We start from the raw sequence: 15,637 nt of genomic DNA on the forward strand, positions 1-15,637 counted from the left end.
AAGTCAAACACAAGTTTGTGGTACGTTCTAGTCATTAGCATAATTGGATGTTGATTTTGACTACATATAGAGCAAACGAGGGCGTGTTTTCAAGTTATGAAAAATACATTTCACTTAGTACTGTGGTTTGTAAAATAATAATTAAAAATATTGGACGGGATGAAGTTTGCCATGGTTAGGTTTTTAGTTTACTAAAATTAAAACATTTTTGAACAATCATTATATCACTACCAGAAAACTACACAGTTGTGGCAACCTAGTGATATTAACTGTCATAATTGTTTACGTTCAGTATGCATATATATGCCACTGATATGTCAGTCTGTTCAAGCTTTCTCCGTTGGTAACTTGTCATAAGAGAGTTATAGAAGAACTGGATTTTGAATTGAAATCTGAAAAGGGAAAAAAAAGCAATTATTGTCACTTGTTTATAGTGTCTGTTAATAAAATGAAACAGTAAACATATATAGAAAAAATAGTTTTCAAATAGAATAAAGCTATTTCTACAACTGTTGATGACAATTGTGATTGATAGCATTGATTTTGTCAAAATCTGGACTACTGATTAAAAAAAAAAATTTATAAAATAGATGAATGTGAAGTTGCCAAGTGTGTTATTACTCAAGATTGTAAAAAAAACATTGTACAAGTAGTATGATTGTTTCAAATAATAGTTGTTAAACAGGGGCTTACTATCTTTGGCCCTTATATTTGAGTAATTATCCCAATGGTTGACTCTCGGACTATGCCATTGAGGTTGCACTTGAAGTGGTAGTATTAGCAGTTGGTGTGCTTTTTCTTTGAGGCTTATGGGCTTTGATTAAAACTTGCCATTAGCGACAGTGACAATAATGTGGTGTAACGACACAATTTGGTAGGCATGACAATAGGGCGTGGAGCCCTGTCCCTGCCCCTTTTATATATTTTTAATCAGCTTCAATTTTAGCCTATATTAGGCAATAAGTGTATTTAACTATTTATAAGTGTGGAGTGCTCGACGAAGTGTCCATCTTAACTAGTTGGAATTGTGTTGGAAAATATAAAAAGAGTAACGGATACAATGGAGGAGGATTGTCAGTGGCAATAGAGTACATAATGGTTTCGCCTTAGTGAGGCTGTCGTGATCAATATATTTGAGGTTTAGTGCTAAGATGGTCGAGGACTATGACTGAGTCATTTATCGAGTGGATCTGATGTTTGAACCTTGTTCTAGTCTCGTGCAGATCATGTCCTTATTGGAAATCTCCGTCTGTGGTACAGTGAGTAAGGATGTCACATTTTCATCAGGCTTGTCATCACAGTGATGTGCTTGACAACCATGGTTGGATTGGTGGAGGGGTCCCCAATGGATTTCAAAAAAGAAAATGTCCTGGAAACATGTTTTCTACAAAAATGTCATTTGTGTTGGTTAATATTTTTATTAGCTTTGTGCATTTTCAAATGTTTACATAAACCGCGGCTGGTCCCTCCCTAAGGTGCCTTAATTATGCATATTAATCTACGCTAGCTGTACTGCGACATAATAAAGGCAATCTTTGGACCAGGGAAAGAGCGGGAGAGGGAGAAAAGTAGAAAAAGAATTAAACTGGATTCTTGTCGACAAAAAATGTCAAAAAGAGTATCGAAAAGCTAAGCCAAGCCTTCCCTTTAAATGGTTTATATATATGAAATCAGATGAATAGTGGAGTTTGTGCAGGACTGAAGTTAGTTGAATTGCTTTTCTGATGGTCTTTAGTAACTTCTGATTTTGGTTCATTACTTATTTTTCTTTAAGTGCATACAGTCTGCCTGGTATAAACTGGTATAATTAATAATTTAATTTTAAGGTTATGATGCATGTTTTCAACACAATACACTAATTACATTGATAAAAAGTGGACTAATCTACATCAAACTGTCATTTTATACCAAATCATTCCAAATTATAATGGAAACTTTGCAGCACTAAGAAGTTTGAGACTATAAAAAACCTATGATTCCCACCTTTGTTATCACTCTGTATTTGGGCTAATTCATTTGCCACTTCTTAGACTGCCTTCATATCATTGAATTCAATACACAAGACAATGAATAGCAATTCGATGACAACTGAACTTTTGATCATTGGGGTAATCCTAATTTTTTTTGGCGTTGCCACAGCTGGCCTGGGAAGTGGTGGTGAAGGAGAACCAGCGCTCCCTCCAGCAGTGAGTGAGTTGATTTTTGCTGATCAAAGACTAGCCGTGGTGTATCCTGTCATTCAGAAATTCAAAAACATAATCACCTCAGATCCTCTTAATATCACTGCATCTTGGAGTGGCACAGATATATGCAACTACAGAGGATTTTATTGTGAAAGTCCTCCAGACAACAGATCTGCTACTGCTCTGGCCTCCATTGATTTCAATGGATTCCAACTAAGCGCCCCAACTCTCGAAGGATTTCTCGATCAACTACCTGATATAGCCCTCTTCCACGCCAACTCCAACAAATTTTCGGGGATCATCTCTCCAAACATTGCAAAACTCCCCTATTTATACGAGCTTGACATAAGTAACAACCTGTTTTCAGGGCCTTTCCCAACTGCCATTTTAGGCATGGATGGCCTATCTTTCTTGGACATACGTTTCAATCTTTTCACCGGTTCAGTACCCTCGCAGTTGTTCACCAAGGACCTGGATGCACTTTTCATTAACAACAACAATTTCATGACCAGGCTCCCTGACATCATAGGCAGCAACCATATTCTTTATCTTACCTTAGCCAACAACAAATTTTTCGGGCCAATCCCACATAGTATTTCCAAGGTATTTTCCACCCTAACAGAAATTTTACTGCTCAACAACTTTTTAAGTGGCTGTTTGCCATATGAATTGGGGTTCTTGAAAAAAGCTGTGGTGTTCGATGCTGGGAACAATAAATTGACAGGTCCATTACCTTTCTCCTTGGGCTGCCTTGAGAAGCTCGAGGTTCTTAATTTTGCTGGTAATCTGTTATATGGGACAGTACCAGAGGTTCTATGCGCTGTAGAAACTTTGACAAATTTATCGCTGTCTGATAACTATTTTACGCATGTTGGGCCAATTTGCATGAGCCTGATCAAGAATAGAGTACTTGACGTGAAGAAAAATTGCATTCCGGGGTTGCCATTTCAAAGATCATTGGTGGAATGCGTTTTATTTTTCTTGCACCCAAGATATTGTCCCTATATTGGGACATATCATTATATTCCTTGTTGGCATCCTCATTTCAGCTCTTCTCCATTAGCTCTAGCTGATAAGGCCCCTTCACCTTCTTAATTTCTTATTAATCTTGTGATCATGATCCTCAGCTTATATGTTATGTAAGGGTCATAAATATTTTCCGACTATCACGGTGCAGTTTAATAGTGCAACACAACAGAAATAATTTTAATAATGCTCAATATGTCTTAGTATTGCTATATCTTTTGGCCTTAGTTTCTATACGATACGTGTTAAGGGAAAAATTACACATCAGTTAAATACCGAATATAGACCAACATATAAGTGTTTGGGCTCCTCCTCCTCCTTCGTCTTTTTTTTAATAATGTTGACTTTTGAAGATGAAACTCTAATTTTTAATATGGTATCAGAGATCAATAAGCTCCAAAGAGCAACTTGATCCAATTAATACTAAAAAATGAGTACACAAATTTCAAGATTGATCTGCTGAAAAACGAGTTACTATCTTACGGGAGCAAGTTAAGGGTAAAATCCCACATTAATTAAATATCAATATATAGATCAACATATAAGGATTTGAGCTACTATTCTCAATAATGTTGACCTTTTAATATATAACCTCAAATAGCACGAGGATCAATGTGTCGAGAACAATGGACTTATCGCACTTCAACCTTAATGGAATTTGAAACAATAAGAAAACATAGTTACCCTTTATATGCCATTTTATTCAAAGACATCTCAAACATGACACAATCTTGTACATTTTTCTTATGACTTTATAACTCCAACCACCCCACCAAGAAGAGAAAAAAAGTAGTCCACTTTCAGGAATAGAAACGTGAGACTAAAGGGGCTTGTCAATGGATTCAATAATTTATAGGCCAAGAACCTGTAGTGGTTGACATCAACTCCATTACTGGAAAGTTCAGTCACACTCTTCAAAGCAAATGAATCAACTAACCCACTGAGAATGAAAATTCTCAATTTTGTGAGGGCTTAGAATGTCAGTGGACGTCACTTATTTTCATTAAGAAATTGAAAAGTTTGGATTGCATATGAGTGGATAGCAATACTTTGCTTTGCTCTATGCCAGACAGTATTGTACTACATAATTTTATGTCAGCATTATCGTTACAAACTTTAGTGACCAAATATACAGATATATTCATTGGAGATTATATATAATTTCAGCATGTAGGTTCCCTCCTCGCCTACATAGTAAAACATTTAACAAGAGGCAAAAATCCAAGTGAGCACATAGATAATTATCCTCATTTTTTCCTTTTTATAAGGAACTATTATTACAACAAATTATACTCTAACAACTGTCTTTTGCATCAATTGTGAGAGACTTGTATATGTTCCTTAAATCGAGCCGATAATTGGTGGTTGGTGTCAACTTAAGCTCAACATTATCTTCGTAATGTCACAATATGTCAACACGTCCCAATCTTGTTAAACAAGATTGCTGTAATCGATCACGACAACTTTGAGTGTTTTTTTTTTTCTTTCTCTTTTGACTTTCACTTTTGAAATTAATGAAAACAGAGAAGTTAGTGGCTTATAAATCCATGTGGCTTAGTTTGTAACTTTTGAAAGCCTAGGGATTAAAATTTCAATTTATGAAAAAACTTACGTCTATTTCTTTCAGACCCGATGTATCATCTATAAGATGGTATTTGTGGTCTAAAGGTATTGACGATGCCAATATTGATATACCTCGAGGACTCCATATATGCTCAATCTCACCTTTCTACTTTGGTCTCGGGATCTCCCTGAGACCTCGAGGTATTTTGGTCCTCGAGGTAGCTCATGCAAATATGAACATCAACCTCTCAAGTCCTCGAGAATAGTCCTCGGGACATATACCACCAACATACCTTCTAAGACTTAGGTACCTAACAAATAAACCTAAACACTCAAGAATTCTATATCAACCCTTATACCACTTGTCAAACAATTCCATTACAAGTAGGGCATTCTTTATAAATAGAATTCCCTTGGATAAAAACATCCAACCAACACAATCCTACTAGGAGTGCACTACCTACCCCTATAAAAGCAGAACCTTGGGCCATTATTCAGGTACGTTTTTCATTGGTCTCCAGCATATAGCCTCACGCATATAATTCCCTTTTGGACTTAAGCATCGGAGGGTCGACGAGAACACACCTCGTTGCCTTTGTTTTAGGTACCAAAAGATCACGTTCGTGCTCTTCATCAGTCATCAAGCTCGAAAAATCTGCAGGTACGATTTTTGGTACCATCATTGGCGCCGTCTGTGGGAATCGCTACCAAAAGCCATGGTAAACACACGTTCAAGTCTTCCACCAGCAAGCTCATCCGCTCCAAACCAACCTCCTCCTGAGGATATCCCTATTCCTCAAGAGGAATCATCAGAAGTGCCAGAGCCCCAGCCGGCAGTCGTTACTACCGGAGCCTTTGAAGAGCTCAGACAATAGGTCGCCACACTGACTCAGCTGCTAAGTCAAAGAAATTCGCATCCGTCACCCACACCGGTACCCCAGGGGGGTTTTATGGCTGATGCTCGAGCTCAGAGACATGTCCCTGACAATGGCGGAGCAGGGACCTCGGGCATACCACATGTGACCTCGGCCTCGAGATCAGTGACCATGGAGTCCAGGGAACTCGCTTGGATTATTCAAGAAGGAATTACGGTGGCCCTACTTCAGGGCAACAAAGGGTCAGCAAGATTTAGTCCCAACACTCCCTTTACTCCTGAGATATTGACATTCCCCTTGCCAGATAGATTTAAGTATCCTAGGATCAAATAATATGATGGGACCACCGATCCAATCAATCATCTTAACGTATACACGGACGTCATGAATCTACAGGTCGCACCGGATCAGGTGATGTGCAAGGCCTTCCCGCAAACTTTGACGAATGCTGCTAGGGATTGGTTCCCAACCTTAGAGCCCAACTCCATAGCCTCATTTTCGAATTTGGCGGACAAGTTCTCTGCTTTCTTCGCAAGCAGTAAACGCATCAAGAAGACAGCGACTTCCCTCATGCAACTTAGACAAGGACAAAATGAGACCCTACGTGACTTCATGACCAGGTTCAACAAGGAAAGACTTCAGATTCCCGACCTACATATAACTGCAGCAGTTTCTGCCCTCACATAAGCCATAAAGTGTGAGGCTTTCAAGATGTCTTTATCCAAAACTCCGCCAAAGACAGTGACCGAGCTTCTTACCCGAGCCGAGAAGTACATAAATATGGAGGAAACACTGAACCTGAGAAAGGTTGGACCATTCCATGATAGGGTCGAGCATAAACGATAGCACGACCCGAACCCCCGTCGAGAACCACCTCGAAGAAAACAGAGACAGGAGGTTCCCCCGACATCATTCACGCATTTAAATACGTCGAAAACAAATATATTGATGGAGATCAAGGATATGAAGGAACTCAAATGGCCTGTCAGAATGAGGTCACCACCCGAATCTAGGGACATGAACACGTACTGTGAGTTCTATCGGGATCATGGGCATACCACAGAAAACTATAAGGCCCTGCAACTGGAGATTGAAGCCCTTATTAAAAGAGGACTCCTGAGTTCCTACGTCGGTAACGACAAACGCCCGAGGAACGATCGTGGTAGGGAAAGAGCCCTTGAAGCAAAAAGGGATGGTCAACCTACTGCTGGAACCATCAATATCATCATTGGGGGTATTTCCTCGGAAGGAGACTCGAACAATGGAAGAAAACAATATGCCCGACAATATGCCTTGGCCTCTTGGATGCCTCATGGAAAACTGGAGGATATTACTTTTGGAACCAGGGACTTGGAAGGTGTATCACTTCCACATGATGACGCCTTGGTCATCTCAGCGATTGTGGCCAATTTTGAAGTAAAGAGATTCTTGGTTGACAACGGGAGTGCGGCCAATATACTTTCACAAAAGGCTTTTGCCAAAATGGGAATCTCATCTCAGCAGCTTAAAGCGGTTAAAACTCATCTCCAGGGGTTTGGGGGAGGAGTCATCACTCCAGAGGGTGTTGTCGAGCTTTCTCTAACTTTGGGTTCTGGCCAGAAACAGCTTACGGAGATGATAACCTTTCAAGTGGTACGTGTCTCAATGGCCTATAACGCTATTCTGGGAAGACCACTCCTGAACAAGATCAAAGCCATTGTGTCTACCTTCCACCTAGCCATGAAGTTTCCAACAAGTAATGGCGTTGGGGTCGTGCGTGGAGACCAAACAGCTGCCAGACTATGCTATGTTGCCAGCGTTCGGGAAATAAATAACGACGTCATGCAAATCTCGAGGACGGAGCCCGAGACCGGGCAACAAGTCAGACTTGCTCCTGTCGAAGAATTGATGGAAATCGAGCTCAAGCATAATAAGAAGGTGACGATTGGTCGGGATCTTGACGCCACCCTAAAGATAGAACTTATTGGTTGCTTATCCCGCAACATTGGCGTTTTTGCCTGGAAGGTTGAGGATATGCCGGGGATAGATCCCCAAATTGCAGTCCACAGGCTTAACATTAGCCCATGGACCAGACCAGTAAAGCAGAGGAAAAGACAGTTTGCCCCAGAACGTCGGGAGGTCATTTGTGAAGAAATTAACAAACTCGTCAGTGCTCAATTCATTCGGGAGGTCCAATATCTCGATTGGCTTGCCAATGTTGTTTTAGTGAAGAAGGCCAATGGTAAGTGGAGGGTTTGCATTGACTTCACAGATCTTAACAAAGCATGTCCAAAGGATAGTTATCCCCTACCGCGGATTGACAACTTGGTGGATAGCACATTTGGACATAAGCTATACAGCTTCTTGGATGCATTTTCTGGTTATCATCAAATCCTCATGGCCGAGGAAGATCAAGAAAAGATGTCATTCATGGCCGATTCCGCCATATACTGTTATAAGGTCATGCCTTTCGGTTTGAAGAATGCAGGGGCAACATACCAAAGGCTCATCAACAAAGTCTTTGCTAACTTGATTGGAAGGAATGTGGAGGCGTACGTTGATGATATGGTGGTCAAGAGAAAATAGGTGGACCAGCATATTTCCGATCTTGAAGAGGTTTTCAACACCTTGCAAAAGTACAGAATGAAGCTGAACCCCACAAAATGTGCATTTGGCGTAGCTTCGGGCAAGTTCTTGGGCTTTATGATCACTCACCGGGGATAGAGGCTAACCTTGACAAAATACAAGCCTTGGCATCTATGGAATCACCAAGGAACAAGAAAGAGGTACAGAGGTTGACTGGTAGGATAGCAGCCTTGAATATGTTCATGTCCCGAGCATCAGACAGGTGCTATCCCTACTTCAAAGTCCTAAGAGGAAACCAAGGCTTTGATTGGAGTGAAGACTGTGAGAAAGCTTTTCAGGAGCTCAAGCAAACATTGGCATCTCCTTCTATTCTCACTAGGCCTGAGCCTGGTGACACCTTATTTTTGTACTTGGCCGTATCTCAAAACGCGGTCAGCGGGGTCTTGGTGAAAGAGGTTAACAGAGTCTAACAACCTATCTACTATGTAAGCAAGGTCCTACTAGATGCGGAAACAAGGTATACTTTGGCGAAACAACTTGCCCTTGCCTTGGTGATAGCAACACGGAAACTCCGACAGTATCTTCAGTCTCACCTTATTGTGGTGCTCACTAATCAACCACTTAAGCATATACTTCAGAAGCCGGACGTCTCAGGAAGACTGATGAAATGGGCGATCGAGCTTGGAGAATTTGACATCGAATTCAAACCATGCCCATCTATCAAAGCCCAAGCACTACCCGACTTTATTGCAGAACTAACCCCTAGGCCTCGGGGGCCAGGTGACGGCTCGAGCATGAGCACCAATTTGAACACTTGGCAAATTTTTGTAGATGGAGCATCGAACTCCTCGGGCTCGGGTGCAGGGGTCATCATCATCAGCCCTGACAAACATACGGAGATTCAATGCTCTCTTAGGTTCGAGTTTGAAGCAACCAATAACGAGGCCGAGTATGAGGCCGTCGTTATTGCTCTGGAGCTAGCCCTTAGCCTTGAGCTCGAGTTCATGGAGGTATTCAGCGATTCACAACTGGTGGTCGGATATATTGAAGGATCATTTGAAAGGAAAGATGAGAAAATGAGTTTGTACTGCATGAAGGTTCAGGATCTCCAACGAAAATTCAAGAGTTGTGAAATTGCAAAAGTTGCTCGAAAGGACAACGGAAAAGCCGACGCATTATCCAGGCTTGTGTTCATGGGGGTAGACAGCCTGGACAGAATAGTTCACATCAAAGTTATCACAGAACCCAGCATCAATCAAATCCCCGACGTCGTGGACATTGACAACGAACCGTCTTGGATGGACCTAATCATAGAATTCATCACAAGTGGAAATCTACCAAGCGATGCCAGGTTGGCTAGAAACATCAGAGCTCGAGCTCCTAGGTACTGCATGATCAGCGGTGTCCTCTTTCGCAGAAGTATTACTCTTCCATACCTAAGGTGCCTTAGAGAATTAGAATCATCCCAGGCCCTTGCTGAAGTTCATGAAGGTGTGTGCGGGAATCATCAAGGAGCCAGGGCCCTGGCCTTTAAACTCATACGATATGGGTACTATTGGCCAACTATGAAGAAAGACGCCTCAGAATATGTTAAGAGATGTGATAGGTGCCAGAGGTTTGGTAATGTTATCCACTCACCAGCCGAAGACCTCACCAACATTAACTGTTCGGCCTCGTTTGAACAATGGGGAGTTGACATCCTCGACCCCTTTCCTGTGGCAAGAGGCCAATTAAAGTTTGTTGCTGTAGCAGTAGAGTATTTTACAAAATGGGCAGAGGCCGAACCTCTCGCCACGATATGCTCAATCTCACCTTTCTACTATGGTCCTAGGTATCTCCCTGAGACCTCGAGGTATTTTGGTCCTCGAGGTAGCTCATGTAAATATTAACATCAACCTCTCAAGTCCTCGAGATTAGTCATCGGGACATATACCACCAACATACCTTCTAAGACTTAGGTACCTAACAAACAAACCTAAACATCCAAGAATTCTATATCAACCTTTATACCACTTGTCAAATAATTCCATTACAAGTAGGGCATTCTTTATAAATAGAATTTCCTTGGATAAAAACATCCAACCAACACAATCCTACTAGGAGTGCACTACCTACTCCTATAAAAGCAGAACCTTGGGCCATTATTCAGGTACATTTTTCATTATTCTCCAGCATATAGCCTCACGCATATAATTCCCTTTTGGACTTAAGCATCGGAGGGTCGACGAGAACACACCNTTTTTCATTATTCTCCAGCATATAGCCTCACGCATATAATTCCCTTTTGGACTTAAGCATCGGAGGGTCGACGAGAACACACCTCGTTGCCTTTGTTTCAGGTACCAAAAGATCACGTTCGTGCTCTTCATTAGTCATCAAGCTCGAAAAATCTGTAGGTACGATTTTTGGTAGCATCAGGTATCATTGCAATTTTTGGCTGGAAGTGCTCATATTTCAATAAATAAATAAAATAAAAATGCTTATTCAATTATTTATTTGACTAAATACATTATTGTGTACAAATAGATGATATAAAAGAGAGAGAGAAAAAATAGAAGAAAATAAAAGTAACATTACTCTATTTATTTTATGTTGTACAAATTGACCCCTGCAACTGGAACTGAAAGTCTGAGGGGTTGAATGCCAAAAATATAAATTGTGAACTCATGTGTTCTATTTATCAAAATTGAGGAACCTTATCTGAAAATTTCCCCCCAAAAAAATTCTACCAATTAAATTCAAGGAGCAAAGAGAATTTACTAGAAGGATCTGGTTCTAATCAGACTAGTCCCCAATTTGTAATATAAACTAAGACCTACTGAATAATATATGGAGGGAATAAAAAATAAAAGCTTTAAAATCGAAAACTGAAAAATGCCATGGAAGGTATGGACGCTGATATGATGGAAACGGAGGCAAACGCTCCGCCGCAACCGGTGGCTGTAAATGCCGACCAGACTGACGCTGTTCGGAATTTGCTGATAATGGCTAGGCAACTCATCGATCAAAACAAGCCTTCTCAGTCTCTTCAAGCGGTAATTTTTAGTTATCTTACTTGAATTAATTCTTTGAAATTCCGATAATTTGTTGTTGTTATATAATTATAGTTTACGTTTATTATTTTCTGTGGTAAATGGATCCTCCTTTTTTGTATTGAAATTGTGTCAAGTTAATTGGCGTCAATCTTTGCATTTTAATTACAAGTTCCACTAGTGGTAACTCTTGATTCTCCCTGTTAATTAACCTATGCATTGTAAAACACAAAATTTGAAACAGTATAAGCACATCATTACCTAGCCAGTAAATGAGTGAAAGAAAAATAGATAATTTACAATATAAAAACAAACACTATGAAGGTAGAAAGAGAATTATAGTTTAGAGACATAAGTTTTCCGATTTTCTTTGTGGATGGGGTACTTTGTACTACCGAGAAATATGAAACTTCAAAGTTTTTGTTGAAGTGAAGGTAATAAAACTAAGGCTTGCGAGAAGAATAGATGTGTTGGCTTTAGAAGAGGAATCGTTGATCGTTGGGGAAAGAAGGTGTTAGAAATAGAAATGAAGATGATTTGTGTTGCATACGTGATGATCTATCTTTTCTCAGGTGAATAAGGGAACAAAGCAATCCTATTGTTCATGGGATTCTGGCCTCTAAATTGCATGATTAAAGGTGTGGGGCTTAAAAGGCTATAATTGATTGCATGAGGTCTTGATAGCAAAATGTTAAAAATGCACGAATGTAGTGTGTCCGAGGCTAATGGTTCTAATAGGCTAGAGAAGGATTACAAGGGTGAACAAAGCCCAAGACGAGAAAAGACCTGCTCGATTTGAAAAGTCAAGTCACAGTCTGCTATAGACGAGAGGAAAGCCGAAAGAAAATCAAGGCTAATGGCTTGGTAGGGCAACATCCATGGAAAAGAAGAATGACTTCACATTGATTTGATGAAGTTTGTGAGCCATTCGATGAGGTGAATGACAAGGTTTCCTTGTGAAGTAAACCAATTGCACGAAGGTTAATAGCTAGCATTGTTGATACAAAACAAAAAAAGAAAAAAAAAATATATCTAGGCGAATTTCTACAAAAATAGTTGGACCTTGAAATTCAGCAACCACTGAAACTAGGAAATCCTAAGACATGGCTTGTCCAATTAATCTGGCCGTTAAAGCTTCAGCAAAGATTGATCTTTATTTGCGATCTCACATGAACTATTACAATTTGATTGCTCAAGTCCATATTGACATTTTTAACACCATCAACAATCTGCAATTTATTCTTTACTGAAATAATACAACATTCACATTTCATAGCCTTGATAAGTTCCGTTAGTGGCTCCGATTAAACCACATTGTTCTGGGCAGGTGGTTTTTGATGTGATGAGGGAGAGTCCATAGGAACAATAGCTAGTAATGAGTTTTTGAAACTATTGCCAATGAAAAGAACAGTGCAAAATGGGGTGGGGGTGGGGTTGGTGGTGGGATAGCAACTCAACTCTGATAACGTCCAGAGATAATAGCATAATAAAGAAGAGTTTATCCAATAGTTTACACAGGACTGGTGAATTCACAATTAATGATAATAAGGATTGAGAAGCACATAAATTACCACATGCAAACTTTCTTTAAATTTTATGTGAGGACTGTTCTCAAGTAGAATGATTGACATTTCCTGAGATTCTGTAAAATGTCATAGCCAAAGGGTAAATTGAGCATTAAATAGAGAGTCTCCCTCAAAAGGTGTGGTGGTGGATGTTTGAATGGAAATCAATTCCTTCAAAAATATAGTAAAATTATATTTTTTTAGTTATGTTGTATTATAGATGGTTAAGTTTATCACATAATCTAATGAGATTGATTGTATTTTTATTACATAGGTAGGAAAGTAGAGGTTAATATGGCAGATAAAAATACCAGCAGCACTTTACTGCATAACATTGTATCTTCATTTAATTATTACCCCCACAAGTCTCAAATCGACATGGTGGCTCATGTTGATAAATATAATGAAATGGATCAACACAGATATTACAGTCATTATCAATTTATTTTATTTTATTTTATTTTTTTAAGTTGGAGTTATTTTTCTAATGAATTCTCCGTTGAGCTAAAATCTGCTTGCTTGGCTTAGCTTTCAAGTGCTTATAAGTGGTAGTTCCTAGAATGTGTGGTTAGGTCTTGCAGAATGTGTATAAAAATAGAGTTTGACCATCTTATGCACTTATGAGCTTTGCCAAACGTATTTTGCAGTGCCTTCCTGATTTCCATTACGTTATTTGGTAAAATAGACAAGAAATACTGTTGTGACACTGTATAGAGAATAAAGAAGGTAGAGAAGAAGGGAGGGGAAAAAGAGGACAAGTGAGGCAATGGAAAAGAAGAAAAAAGAATTGGAGGAAAGTTCAAGAACTTTGTATTCAATATTAATAGTTTATTTATTAATGGAAGAGAATGAATCAATATAAGAATACTCTTGTAAATGACAAGCAGAAAAGCAGCAGCAACTTCGTTTCTGAAGACCAAATATCTAGCTTTTTGACTCTTCAATACAGTGCCAATTAGGATCTTTGTCACTCTTATTGCCCTGGTCAAGGATGTTGTATAGAACGTGACTGGAATTAGATGGATCCACTAAAGAACATCCTTCTTCCTTTTTTGGAAGAAAAGGAGGAACCAAACTTAATCCATGACATGGAAGAAATCTGAGTGATGAAGTGAACTCTTCTCATTTTCCAAAGTATGGCCATGGGTAGGTAAGACTTTTCTAGTCGACTGGCACATTTTAAGAAGTGATATTTCATCCCACTTTATTTAATCATTCTGATGATTAGTTGAAGGTGTTAGTATGTTGAACCAAATATTGCACTTTAGATGTTTTTGAAATTGAAAACTAAGGCCCCGTTTGGTACCCATTTTTTTCAAAATGCATTTTTCTCTCTCTTCTTTTCAACCATACATTCTTTATTAAAATAATATTACATGTAATCAAAAACTTTTCCTTATTTTTCAACCACATATTTCCTATCAATTTACTATTCAAAAATGCATTTTTACATAAAAATGTCTCCCCAACACCCCCTAAAATTCATAAATGTAAATCATGCTTCGAGTTGACTGCAAGGCCATCATTTTGGGGATCCCAAGAAGTACAAAAGTATTCAAATATTCTTCCCTTGTTCATTCTGATTTCTACTGATTTGTTGGAACATTTTCACCTTTTGCTCCCCTTCAACATCAATCCTTCCATCGTGGAATCTACTATGTCTCTTGCTATTTGAAGTGGGAACTTTATAGTCATCTTCCTGACATGACTTGGAAAGGAAGCTAGCATTTGTTTGGTTGTCCTGGTAATCTTTATATGGATTTGAATTGCGGATTATGTTTGTTTTCATGCATTTCAGTTTCTTCCTATTCTATGTGACAAGTGATTACAGAATAACAAACTTTTGAACATATGTTCTTTATATTTGAAAGATTAGGAATATAAAACTTGATGTTAAAAGAATGTGATAATTTCAATTTCAACTTGGTGCATTATTCTTGAAGGCTGAAGCATTTCCATATACGATATACTTTACAGGTGGTGATGGCAATGAGATTACAAGGTGGGGATGAAGCTGTTTCTCAAGCTCTTAACCGTGCTCGAGAGCTCTACAGAAACAAAGTTCAAGCTAGTGCTGCTGCTGATGAGCTGGCTTCATTGTTTGCCGAATGTGCAATTGCAGAGGCCATGCCATCACAATATGAATCATCTCAGCACCCTGTTATTGCTCGATCCATTGAACCAAATGTTCAAGGAACTTGTATACTTTCCGAGACTGGCAGGAAGCAAATCGTGCTTGATGCATTCTCAGATGGAAGCAGCTTTGTCTGCTTACAATGTGGGGGTCTTGTTAGCAATCACCGCAAAGAGGAACACTATGCATTCTGGTGTTGCAAAATCTGACTTCGATTAGGTTTTTGAATGTAATGCTTGTCAGTACTATTTTCTCTCATTGAAATGCATGCAATGTTTGTGGTGTAATTTGCATATGCATATGATGACCCATTTCGAGGATGTATCCCCTTCTACTTGAGATATACACTTGGCATCTGTGGCACAAGGTTTGCCAATCATTGGAATAGATATCTTGTCGCTCACAAATGTTAGGTTGTATCTTATTATGTGTACCATGATCATAGAATAATAAATGAATCTATATTTGATTAATACCTTATTTCGCTTTATGCTTTTTTGTGACTATTTGCTTTTGGGAACAGCTGATGTCAATTCAGTGCTTGCACAAAAAAACAATGATGCGAGACAACACTGTTGTGTGCGATGCCCATGTTTGGTTTAATCTAAGTCAAAGTGAAACAATCAATATTAACTACATGGTCAAATAATTTTTCAACCCCACATTTTAAAATATTCTATCAAATTAAATATAT

General features: G+C 39.1%; 3 protein-coding genes across 3 annotated transcripts; all 3 read left to right on the top strand.

Annotated features, from left to right (window-relative positions):
- Positions 1-1,883: 1,883 nt before the first annotated feature.
- Positions 1,884-3,403, top strand: LOC111409029 (uncharacterized protein At4g06744). The gene has a single exon (XM_023038927.1). It carries the CDS (start codon positions 2,067-2,069, stop codon positions 3,276-3,278), a length of 1,212 nt encoding a protein of 403 aa, XP_022894695.1. The 5' UTR covers positions 1,884-2,066; the 3' UTR covers positions 3,279-3,403.
- A 4,886-nt stretch (positions 3,404-8,289) lies between these two features.
- LOC111409466 lies at positions 8,290-10,101 on the top strand. The gene is made up of 2 exons (XM_023039513.1): positions 8,290-8,667; positions 8,791-10,101. The coding sequence occupies exons 1-2, from the start codon at positions 8,290-8,292 to the stop codon at positions 10,099-10,101; spliced, it is 1,689 nt and encodes a 562-aa protein (XP_022895281.1).
- An 854-nt stretch (positions 10,102-10,955) lies between these two features.
- LOC111409030 lies at positions 10,956-15,416 on the top strand. The gene is made up of 2 exons (XM_023038928.1): positions 10,956-11,247; positions 14,787-15,416. Exons 1-2 carry the CDS (start codon positions 11,092-11,094, stop codon positions 15,150-15,152), a joined length of 522 nt encoding a protein of 173 aa, XP_022894696.1. The 5' UTR covers positions 10,956-11,091; the 3' UTR covers positions 15,153-15,416.
- Positions 15,417-15,637: the final 221 nt, after the last annotated feature.

The sequence above is a fragment of the Olea europaea genome, chromosome 14, assembly GCF_002742605.1.
Source record: "Olea europaea var. sylvestris chromosome 14, O_europaea_v1, whole genome shotgun sequence".
Lineage (NCBI taxonomy): Eukaryota > Viridiplantae > Streptophyta > Magnoliopsida > Lamiales > Oleaceae > Olea > Olea europaea.

Bases quoted from the DNA above. Each gene is read 5' to 3' on its own strand.
- LOC111409029 (XM_023038927.1), top strand. From the start codon at position 2,067: ATGAATAGCAATTCGATGACAACTGAACTTTTGATCATTGGGGTAATC.
- LOC111409466 (XM_023039513.1), top strand. From the start codon at position 8,290: ATGTGCATTTGGCGTAGCTTCGGGCAAGTTCTTGGGCTTTATGATCAC. The intron at 8,668-8,790 runs GTTAACAGAGTC...AAACTCCGACAG, and splicing joins GCGGGGTCTTGGTGAAAGAG to TATCTTCAGTCTCACCTTAT.
- LOC111409030 (XM_023038928.1), top strand. From the start codon at position 11,092: ATGGAAGGTATGGACGCTGATATGATGGAAACGGAGGCAAACGCTCCG. The intron at 11,248-14,786 runs GTAATTTTTAGT...TATACTTTACAG, and splicing joins CTTCTCAGTCTCTTCAAGCG to GTGGTGATGGCAATGAGATT.